Source organism: Eleginops maclovinus, chromosome 3 (assembly GCF_036324505.1).
Source record: "Eleginops maclovinus isolate JMC-PN-2008 ecotype Puerto Natales chromosome 3, JC_Emac_rtc_rv5, whole genome shotgun sequence".
Classification (NCBI taxonomy): Eukaryota; Metazoa; Chordata; class Actinopteri; order Perciformes; family Eleginopidae; genus Eleginops; species Eleginops maclovinus.
In genome coordinates, this window is record NC_086351.1 from 7,560,277 (window position 1) to 7,572,588 (window position 12,312).

The window sequence follows — 12,312 nt, forward strand, 5'->3', positions numbered from 1 at the left end:
TTCATGGTTTCTTAAGTAAAAGCTACCGAGCATGGATTCAAATTTTACTTAGGAGCATTGTAATATGCTCTTTGATTATCATATACATGTAGCTCTATCTCAGGTTAAAATGTTGCATTTGTCCAACACTTAAATACTTGAAAACTTAATGCAATCAGCCAAAGAGTCTGATTGCAGGTCAGTTGAGTTGAAATACATCTGTAGATGTGGGGGAACAGTGTGACTAATGTTGCACAAAATATGTGGCTTCCTGTTCTGCACCTGTTGCTCCTGTCTGCTGAATGCAATGCTTAATCACAGTTTACATGGTCCTGTACCATATGTGTGTACAGTGTTAGCCGCCCTTTTTTAGTTGGCAGGTTTATTTTACAATGCTCTTGATGTTTCTCATCCTCCATTGCATGTGTTAGTAGATCGTTTTAAGTTTTAAAACGATCTACTACAATAATATATTGTTTGACTATGTTATGTGATTGTTGGAAATACATGCTACACAGAACATGGCACCACCATGTGGTCATCTGTGCAAAGAAAAAGTCAGCAAATTGACTCAAAGATTAGAATAATACTAACTTTATTGCCCGTCAATTCTTCTCCTCATTGAAATCAACCCAACAAATATGATATTCCACTTCATAAATTATTAAAAACATATGAGAAAAAAACATTCATGCTCATGACAGTCACAGTTTACAATCAATTTAAAATACGTAAAACCAAATAGCTTAAACATGTACAAGACCACAGAACGCCACACAATTTCAAGAGTGAGAACAACCTGGCATACTTGAAAGTATAGACAAAAAGTAGAGACAAGTTTAAGGTTAGACTGGCACAGTAAAATGAAATGTTTGTCCAAATATCAAAGGATAAATGACAATTTGAGCATTTATCTTTACTTTTATTTTAATTGATCAGTTAAATGTGTTAAAGCTTACCCAGTAGTCCGCCTGAGGAAGCTTTTAGGTTTTTAGTGTTGCATGACTGTTAAATATCACTATTCCTGTGGTCTTGACTACTTGTTGGCCTTAAATTGCGTTTATATCATAAAATATTGGCAGGGTACATTCAGATGAAGGCCTACTTAAAACATACCAGTCCAACCCCAAATTACTCTTTCTCATATCGGAACAAATCTTTGAGACCAGCAGTGCTAAGAAAGACGAATTGCTCCCCAGAAGGTCAATTGGCTGTCTGTCCCAAACTCTGCTGTGACGTTTAAACTGATACTGTCGCCCTCACTGAGGCTTACAATCTTAGCCAGCCACACGGAGCTGACTGTTGTTTCCGGAAATGTCCCCTGAACCAATACAAGGAGACCTCTACCATTCGTGGGATTTCTTTGCAAAGACACAAATTTGGTCTGATTTTGTCTTTTCCCAAGGTCCCTGAAGTGGACCTGAGCGTAGATGAAGTAGGTGCTGCTCTCCTTGAAGTGGATGGAGTCATTTCTCAGGAAGAGGGAAGAGGAGCGACTGCTGGGGGGTGAGTCTTTCCAAGAGTCCTTCAGGGGATCTGTAAGAGATTTGATTCACATTTCTTCAGCTGCTTAGCTCTACAAAAATGTTAACCACACCTATCAAACGTTAGTCTTAAGACCTTTTGGGCTCAGATTGTAGATCTTTTTTTCAACCAAAGCCATTTGAAACAATCACCTCAGCGTTTTCCTCTCAACTTCAATCAAGGCATCTCTTAAAACTAAGTTGATCCTTCTATAATGGCTCATTTCCTTCCATTTTGTCAGATTAAGCATCCCCTGCCAAACTGTCTGGTGTTGGGCTGTGATTATACTGTAGGTTAGCTGAGCCCACATTACAGCTCTGCCTTGGGTTTGTTGAGGTTTTAGGAACCCCCTTAACAGAGGAAACAGATGCTGTGGTTGGAGGAACACAATGCAAGAGACTGGAAACATGACAGGGCTGTAATGTCTATCTCAGACAGACATGCAGATTAATTGTGTGTAGATGTACACATAAAGAAAGTTGGCAAGTACACTGTATACTTGACTGTTAATTTGTGGATAAGGTAGTAATATAACTTTTAATGTCCAAACAATTGCCATAACAGGTTACATCGCCTTTCTCCAACTGAGTCCCAGCCATTTTAAACCAGAGCAAAAAACACACAGAATTACAAATACTGTTGTAACTCTGATTGAGAAAAATTGCTTTACTAGGGATTTGTAATCTTAAAGGGAACCCTATTATGCTCATTTTCAGGTTCATATTTGTATTTTGTGCCTCTACTGTGACATACTACATGATTTAATGTTAAAAAAATCGTTATTTTTGACATTATGCCTGTACTGCAGAACCTCTTTTCAGATTCCCAGTCTGCTCCCTCTTGAGTGACCTTTAGGATTTTTGCCTTTATTTGCCTTTAGCAGACCATTATCATACACAGAAACCAATCGTCTGCGTTACGTTGTTATTATTTACTCGCTGGTGCAGAAGCTTAACTTGAATCTGCGTGTCATCCTCTGCTTCCTTTAAGGCTTCCTACATGTCTCATAATGACTTGCAGCTTCTTTCAGAGAGCGTGTCTGAACTTGTTGCACTACGCAACTGTAGGCGTCAAGTGTGAGAGCTTTTTTGTAATGTAGAATAACAGTGACAGTAAGAAGGTTCAGTAAAAAGTGAGTAAGATCTAAAAATACATTTTGAATTTTGGGCAGTGGAGATATAGAGTATTCAGGCGATAAAAGTCATCACTCTCTCTTTTTTTATAAAGCAGCTTTCTGTGTGACCATTGAAGTTTGTGTAAAATTAGGGAAGTTCACGATCTTTAAAGTTTAACCAGACACTGAATATTGATGCTATAGAAAGGTGATTTTTTTTTGCTGTCATTGTAAATAAATCACAATGACTTCCCTCTTCTTTTTTTTTGCTTGAACTCTTTTTGGACAGAAACAAAAAACGAAAGAGAAAAAGGCAAAATAGAGGAATTAGGATTTTAGAAGATGTTTGTCATCAAAGAAATGTATGATCTCTGAGCAAGTGGATTTAGAATATGACCACACACTGGAGTAAAGTAGGAACTTACTCTCAGTAGCTTCAGCTGTCTAAAATATAAACATGGAAATCTCATAATCATCATCAAAACACATAAATATAGCACACAAGAAGAAGGGATGAAATCAATCTGAATATTAACCACAACAGGAAGTGAACTCACCCTTGATTAACTGGATGAACGAGCGAGTTGATCCTGACAAATAACAACATTTATAGGGTTATTCCATGATGCAATAAATGTGGAAAAGTACACAGTACATCAAATGTTTGAGTTAAAGCAATAATATCTATCAGGTTGTTGTAAGTTTGAAAATATGTTTGTGAATACTTACTTATTGACCCGAATGGAGCCACAATACTGTTGACTGCAAAAGAAAAGTTCTCTGTTAAATCCAGATTCATTCACATTTTGATTTATTTTTTTTTAAATGTTATTAATATAATGATAAGATCTTCATTTTTTTTGCAATAATCTGAGGTTACTTTATTAAACTGAACGGGGTAATTTGGCACCTACCTGTTGGATTTATTGGACTGGCATTATCTGGTTTCACTGTAGAGACTTCTTCCTAAAAAATAAAAAACATCATCGTAAAAATCATCATCATCCTTATTACTGTGTTGTCTCTCTGGTAATAGAGAAATACAGACCATATGTTTTCAGAAAATCTATTGCTATTTGAATTTCTAGAAACTTGGCTGGAAATGCGCATTTGGTAGACGATCAGTGGGTGTTTTCTAACGTTAAAGAATCCAATAAACCAATGAAGGAACAGGACATCTTTTAATCTATCTTGAAAATATTATGCTATATTCCCGTTATACTGAACATGTGTTGTGTCATATATATATGTTTCACATCTTAAGCACTACACTGAGACACATACCATTATTTCAAACATATATTTTGAACTGCTTATAGATCTTGTTACTGCCATCTAGAGGCACATACTGTTAATCTGGACTTTCCCCACCTAACTTTTAAAACAAATAGGTTTTAATACAGACAGATTAACCAGGATTGGCTTTCTGAAAACATAAAAAGAAAGTGAAAGGCTTCTTTTGTTAATTCAATAAAGTTATGATATAATTAAAACATTACTTTTTTTATGTGACATCATGAGTGGAATTTTATAAGCGCACTGCAGACATGGCTTCACATGTGATGGCATTAAACTACAAAAAATAATCACGTCACAGACTGTATAAAATCTTCAAGGAGAAAACTATGCAGTCTAACATGATGCATTAGGTTGCAGATAAACTGTCAGGTAACAGATGACACCTAAATCCTACCCCTGAGCAGCGAATATAAGATATTTAAATGTAATTTTCCCTGCTCCTGTGACAGATGTACTTACCCCAGTTGACTTTTGTTTGACTGAGATGAGAAAAGCAGCCATAACCACCATGGCCACAGTGAGGACGCTGCACCACACCTGCAGGTACTTATGAGAGGACCCCGAATGTCCCTCCATTCTGTCAAACACACACACACACACACACACACATACATATATATATATATATATATATATTAGTTTAAACATACATTTGATGGATTGTAATTTACTTCCATGAAGATTCAACAGGGAAATTGGACCCTCTTTTTATTCATCATATTTATCACAGACATTTGGGGACATTTTTATAACAGAGTCTATTAGGCAGTGTTTGAACATTTCATTTACTCATGTACACTTTTCAGGTCCTTGTATTTTTATTTTATGTTACGTTATACTGCACTACATTTCAGAATGAAGTACTGATGAATGAAGGACTCGTGTAGTTTTTACTCCACTAATTTCAATTTACAGTTATAGTTGCTAGTTTTTTTTTCAGGATTAGGATTTAACATGAAGAAAACACATACATATGATCTTATAAACACATGAATTGTTAAAGATTAAACCAATGTTTTTGGCTTGTGAACTCTTACCAAAAACAATTGACCAATTGTCACATTCAAGATGTCTGTGAGTTGTTCGCAGTTCTACCAATACCAATGCATCGGTATTAACCTCTAACAATGAGATACAGGATAATCAATGAATCACAAAGACCATTTTACACTATAATGCTATACTGGGTACTTTTTTGGTGATACTTAAAGTATATTTGGCTGGAGAAATTGATCGAAATCTTGTTGCTTGTGTTCCCTATAAATCTATATGTGAGTATTAACATGACGCAATAGAATATTTGTCAAACTTTATAAACTGTAACTCAGGTTAAAAAAATAATAAGTACTGTCTTTAAACTCCCAGATGTTGTACCTCAACTGTATTTCACATGTCGTATTATGGGTACATGTGCTATCGGCTCAAAGGATTTAACCTCAGTGTCAGTGGTTTTTATTTTGGTCATGCATGTCAGTGAATAGTTTGTGTTTTGGTTATATATTTGAAATGACCGTGACTGAAACACACTAGAGGCTGTTACCTGAGCCTGCTGAAATACAACTGGTTTTCAAGTGGATATCATTCAATCTCCAGACCTTTAAAGCTACTTTGTATACTGATCCAAGCACATTGCTGTGCTACACATTCCACTGTATATGAGGTATTATGACCTGTAGTTGTTAAACAGTCATGGGTGAAGTTGAGTTACCATGACTAATGTATATACTGTCAGCTGACAAATAGATTTATAAAACTATTGACTATGCCTGTGTGTTCTGCAGGGTGAGAAAACAATCTTGAAAGGATAGTAGCATCTTAATCTACAGAGTGGTTCTTCACCACATCCTCATTTATACTGAGTGTCTCAAGGTTAATAAATACTAGGTTAATTATTCATTTAATAAATCCAAATAATGTGATAAATGTTGATAAATATGTTTGATTATGCTGATTTTGACTTCTGACCCACTGTGCAAATTAAGTACACTTGGTTGCCCTTGTTATTATGATCATGGTGAAAATAGTGCAGCTATACTGAGACAATTCAAAATGTTAATAATTAAAAATAAATAGTAAAGATCTTATCTACATTTAATTATACCCAATATTTTACAACTAATAATGATCATTAAACTCAGTAATATCTAGAAATGTAAAACAATATCTTTAATAGACACCCATTTAACAGAGTTTAAATGCACTCATTAAAGCTTGACTCACCTGGTGTGTGTTGCAATCTCAAAGCCCAAATTCATCTGCTCCTCTCTGAGACATGTCTCAGGGTGTGAGGGTTTTCCCTTTTACATGGGCTATGTTGTGAACTTCAGATGGAGTTTTTTTCCCTCTCTGTGGAGAGAGTTGTGGTTGGACTGAGTGAAGGCTATGGTGTAGGTGGCACCACTCTGAGTTGGCAAAATGTACTGCATGCAGGGCCAAACTAAAGCAGTATTGAATAACTGGTGTAAAACCTTAACGGAATTTGTGAGGAAAAAAAATCATGCCTGAAATTCCTGAAAAAGAAGAGTAAAATGTGTAAGAACAGATTGTTAAACAGTGAAATGTTGAATAAAATGTAAAGATGTGTTGTATTTTCGTGACATTCAAAGTGTGTAGTGCAGCCCCTCACCTATACATTGCTGTTAGATGTGGGTGTATTTTTTATTTCCCACAGTTGTAGGTCACTGTAACACATTAACCCAAACAACTATGGCAGGGGCTTTTTCTTCACACTGCATTTGATCTGAATTCGATGTGTGATGAGGAAATGCATTCTACTTTCACACTGCTTCTTCATTATGTCTCTCTCCAAAGTCCATTTTCCCAATGTCTAACGAAGAATATGTATCAGCTAAACTTATGTTTAAACATGTAGTAGATTTAAAGTTTAGTCTCCAATATAATTGTTTTCCTGTGGCTGATTGTTATACTGGTTACACATAGTTTAATTTGAATCGGAGGATGAAACCCTCTTTATTAGTCACATGCATGCACACAGCAGAGCACACACAGTGAAATTGGTCCTCTGCATTTAACCCATCCTAGTACTAGGAGCAGTGGGCAGCTATTGTGCAGTGCCCGGGGAGCAATGGGGTCCGGTGCCTTGCTCAAGAGCACCACAGCAGGGCCTAGGAGGTGAACTGGGACCTCTCCAGGTAGCAGTCAACTTTCCATATTTCAAGTCTGTTCGGGGACTTGAACCGGCGACCCTACGAGTCCCTAGTCCAAGCCCCTACTGACTGTCCACTGCTGGACAATTTGGCAGTAATTGTAATTGTGAGAACTTAATTTTAATGTAAATGTGATTTCTAGGAAATATGAAATACTGATTAAAGGTTGGAATAAACCAAAGGACGCACTGCAGCAAGCGAAGACTGCTTCAGGGTCCATAGGAGATTTTACTTTTACCCACAATCTTAAAGCAGCTGTAATAAAGTAACAAGTTGAGTTGAGTAGGGATGTCTTAATACCACTTTTTCATGTCCTAACCAATAATGCTACCATGAGGATCTCCCTTTTCTGTCTTTTACAAAGGTTCATAGTGAAATTGAAGTGAAAGTTTAAATCTGACTATTTGTTTAAAAAACATAATATTTAATTTTTCGGTGTAAAATATTGGATATAATTGAGCTCAGAATGTAGCCTTAAACCTTAGTAACAGGTTGTCACTCAACCTGGTACCGGATAAAACCCATGTTTGGAAAGGGTTAATGGGAAAATGGGAACAGTATTTCAAATGTAAATATCAGGAGGAGAATTGTTGTTCTGAAAACTGTAGTGAAAGTTGTGGTTGGGTTATGTTGAGCCAGAGAGTAAGATGGTCAATTTTCCATTTCAATTTTTTTCTCCCTGTTTTTGGTTTCATTCTCAATGCATGGGGAATCCCCAAGTAACTAGTCAATGTTCTCTAAGAACATATGCAAATTTCACCTATATATCTGTGTCAAGCTCCCACAAATAAACTAACATATGCACCAGCACACCTACACAAGCAACCTCACAGACAGGTGGGCTAGATGTTGACTATAGGGTGCTGTCCCTTCTCCAAACAACAAGTCCCCTGGCCATCTTGCCTGTTATATTAAACTGTTTTATGAAACCACTGGTATGAGTTGTTCTTCTCGTGCACCTCCACTTACTGGGATATGTCATTGTTTGACTGGATGTCAAACAAAGATCTGATTCTTTTGAGATTGGACACAAAATGTGGTCAATGTGGTTGGAAATAAAGAACTGTTTGCTATGAGACTCAGCATTTCAAGTATCTCTCCCTAACAAGTCAAAGTCAAAGTCAGGTCAAAGTCCACTTTATTGTAAAAATTTCAAAATGTGTTATACATACAGAAAATTGAAATACCGTTTCTGGCAGTCCCACAGTGCAAATATAAACAAGAACATAACAAAAAATAAAAAAAGATAAGAGCCTAGGAAAAAAAAAAAGGGTGAGTAAAAAGGGGTATACCAAAAAAAACACCTAAGTATTATATACATATATTAGACACGGTCTTTAGTGCAAATAATACTTAGTGCAAAGTACATTTTCAGTAGCAGGGGAGAATAGAAAGTGAAACATGAAACATGTTGTCACTCTTTTCAGTCCCACAGAACGTAGTTCTTGATTGTGTTTGTTTGCTGATACAAACATGTGCTTTCACATAAAACCATGAAAATAATATAAAGCTTAAAAATGAAACAACTTTTTCTTTAAATTTGATTGACAATCAGTTCTATGCTGTATTGTCACTCATCATAATACTGTGGTGGTAATCCAAGACTCTCATCTTGGCCCACATTAATCGGTATTAATAATTATCTACCAAGTAAATCCTTTTATTTAATGCTGGTTTACCCATAAGGGAAATAAGACTTCCTCTATTTTTCTGTTTCAGATTCATGTTTGGGATCAGGGAGTTCACCTCTGCTGAATGTTGTTCTTTGTTTACCGTTACTTCATTTGGTAGTTTGACCTTCAGTTTGCAGAATGATGTTCGTGCATATTTTGACACCAGAAGACTTTTTTCATATTCATCTGCTGAAGAACGAAGGTTTCATCCTGCTCACCTTGAAACTGATTTTAAAATATGTTGGTATAAGCATGAAGCCAATCCCGTAACAATTTGTATCTTATTCAAGTGTGATGTGGAAACGTTAACATCTTGTGTCCCGCAGTTAAACTTTAAAAAGATATGTATGTGTTCTTACATTTACATCTCAAGAAGTGTTCTTACATACTGAATTTGTATTTCATTTTGTGCTTGAGCAAAACATTGACAGATCAAAACTGTGAGTTGTAAAGGTGTAGGATAAGTTGGCTAACTGGTTTAGCGTATTATCCAAGTCAAGACCATTAAAGAAAAACTAGAAAGAGGAAGTCGATGATGGGATATCAATAAGCATTTCAAATCTCACAAATGTTTTGTGTAACTAAGTTACTGTGCTTTGTATACAAAACACATGTACTCTTGTATACAAGTGTTGCAGAGTTGGGTTTGTTCCCCTTTCAAAGAGCCAAGACGTTTCGTGCTTTGTGCTTGTTTGGCCTAGGGAAACAGTTGATGTACCAACAACAGGAGCATAAACACAAACATATTCCTGCCATATTCCGGCATCCTTCCGTTTGTTTTGAGATACACTAATCACTTCTTGTAAGAGAGATTTGTCCCAGTTGATAACAAAACATTCACTTATCAAAATATGACAAATAATTATGTATTATAATACAATCCTTTCGAACCATTTCTTTCTTCACATTTGTGATCATACTCTAGGAAAAAATGTTTATATATATTTATATATAAATCTGAGTGTGCAATCAGAATGGTGCCACCTTAATTCAAGTTTTGTGAACAGGTTTTTCTGTTCGGCAGTATCATGGTAATTCCCCGGGGTTTTTGGCAGGGTGGTTGTGAGTACAAACCCACAAAGGTGTTCTTGTTTTTTTTCTGACTTCTCTGGACTGAAAGTGACAAGAATAATAGGAGGATAACAATCAAAACAATACCATGGGTGGTTTCACCTCTGTGTAGCATTCTATTTTTTGGAACCACAAATAAAACAAACCCAACTAAATTATGCAATAATTTGATGTTTGAAGAGTGCTAGTTATGGCTGCAACTAATTATTATTTTCATTTATTTACTGCTAATTTTCTCAATAAATTAAATAACTGTTAATCATCGGAAACAATGGATAATATCCATCTTACTTTCTTACAGTGCAGGGTTATATCTGTAATGTCTAAAACTATCAATTTAAAAGGTATTTAATGTATTATTTAATTTCTATATGATGAAACACATAAAAAGCAGGACCTTTGCTATATATAAGAGATTAAAACAGCAATTTCCTGACATTTTTGAATAACATAGTACTTTTAAGCAATTATAAAAATAGTTGATAATTATTTTTACCCCAAGTGAAGGAGTTCAAGTATCTCGGGGTCTTGTTCTCGAGTGAGGGAACAATGGAGTGTGAGATGGGCCGGAGAAGAACCGCTGCTCCTTCGCATTGAAAGGAGCCAGTTGAGCTGGTTCGGGCACCTAGTGAGGATGCCACCTGGGCGCCTCCCTAGCAGTGGCGGCTGGCCAGAGGGCGCTAGGGCGCCGCCCTACCACTCACCTCTGACCACATTTCCTTGAATAAGACATAAAAAAAATTAAATAAAAATGAAATAATAAAATAAAAATATTTCGAAATATATGTATATATTTTTTTAGATGTGCAAGATAAATATTTCATAGATAATGATGAGTAAAGTTGTTTCGTTTGTTGACATTGTCTGATTGGTGACGTATTTCCGCCCTGGGGCGCAGGAATCTTTGCCCATAGCAGAGAACTTTTAATATTGACGAGAACGTTCACTCTCAAAACCGTTCCGGTATGGTACTGCACCTGGGGGGCGCTGGTGGGCCAGTGCAGAATGAATGTGGTCCTATGGAGCCCCACCCATAGATTCCTACATTTCTTTGGATATAATTTTTTTTTAAATCACTGCTATAGTTTTTTAAACATGGAATGGATAATCCTCACAAACGACACATAGCTAGTATTTTATATTCGCTTGATTTTGACTAAAATTAGGTTTTTGTAAATCGGATGACGTCATGCGTGATAAATTGCTTTACGGCACCTTGTGTCTCTCCTTCCCTTTCCTTTCCCTCGCAGCAACAGCTGCATACGATCGCAGCTGATTTGGCTCCGTGGGACCAGAGAACTTTTAATATTGACTTGAATCCGTAGACGGGCTTTGGCGTTGTTGATGTTCTGTGGACAGGTACCACAAAGCGTATTCTTCGGTCGTAACCAGTCGTGAGTTCTTCATTGACCAATCGGCTTTCATTAGCCAGATGCTAGCAGAACCTGGGTCGCAACTGCCCAACCTGTAAGAAAACAAAAGGCTATGACCCCCAGATTATTCCACTTTTGACGAAAAATCCCTGTCGACCTCTCGGAAACCACAGTAGTATTTTGGATTTTGTAGACGATATGCTAGGAGAATGATGTAGCTAGCCGCCTAGCTCCATAGGGGTCCATGTATTCTGCACTCGCCCGCGATCGCCCCCTAGGTGAACTGCAGCCAAATTCGGTACAATGGGGGTGAATAGAGAGTGAAGGGGCTTTCCGTAGACGGGCTTTGCCCATAGACTCTCGTTAAAGGTTGTACATGCGCAGTAGCTCCTCTTCAATACAAGCGATAGGACGATGTTAGGGCGCACCTCTCCTGCGCCCTGAGCTGGATTTGGCGGCGGGGGCTGACGTCACAGCCTTCTGTCATAAAGTATGTGTATTGTCCATGTTATATATGATATATATTATTTAAATATATAGATAAAGAGATATATCTAGAGATAGATAGATATAGAGATAGATAGATATTTATTATATATGTATATTGGCCATCTGTATAGTAATATAGCACATCTGTATATTTGTTCATACTACATCTGTTTATACTATGCCAATTATTCCCACCTCTTTATACTGCCCTTATCTTTACATAATCACTTTTAACTGCATATACTGTACATACTCTATATATCGCACTTGTTTCTCTTTGCACTTCTATCTATCTATCTATAATGTTGTTTTTGTTGTTTTCATTTCTGTAAATACACTCGTTTGATACCTTAGTACATGTATGCATGCTTTTTTCTTTTTTTAAAATACATTTTGGAGTTATAGCCCCCCCTGGAGAAAACTCCACCAGCCACCACTGCTCCCTAGTGAGGTGTTCCAGGCACGTCCAGCTGGGAAGAGACCGAGGGGTAGACCTAGGACCAGGTGGAGGGATTATACAGTGGTATGCAAAAGTTTGGGCACCCCTTAGGAAAACCACTGCATCAGTTTGTCACTTGCTGAGCTTTTGAAGCAGCAACTTCATTTTAACATATGTTATACCT

The 12,312-nt window shown here is 36.9% G+C and overlaps 1 protein-coding gene across 1 annotated transcript; it reads right to left on the bottom strand.

Moving 5' to 3' along the window:
- Window positions 1–586: 586 nt before the first annotated feature.
- Window positions 587–6,279, bottom strand: LOC134862129 (uncharacterized). The gene is made up of 6 exons (XM_063879863.1): window positions 6,137–6,279; window positions 4,376–4,493; window positions 3,532–3,583; window positions 3,347–3,379; window positions 3,175–3,207; window positions 587–1,515 (listed from the first exon to the last, which is right to left on the bottom strand). Exons 1-6 carry the CDS (start codon window positions 6,169–6,171, stop codon window positions 1,154–1,156), a joined length of 633 nt encoding a protein of 210 aa, XP_063735933.1. The 5' UTR covers window positions 6,172–6,279; the 3' UTR covers window positions 587–1,153.
- Window positions 6,280–12,312: the final 6,033 nt, after the last annotated feature.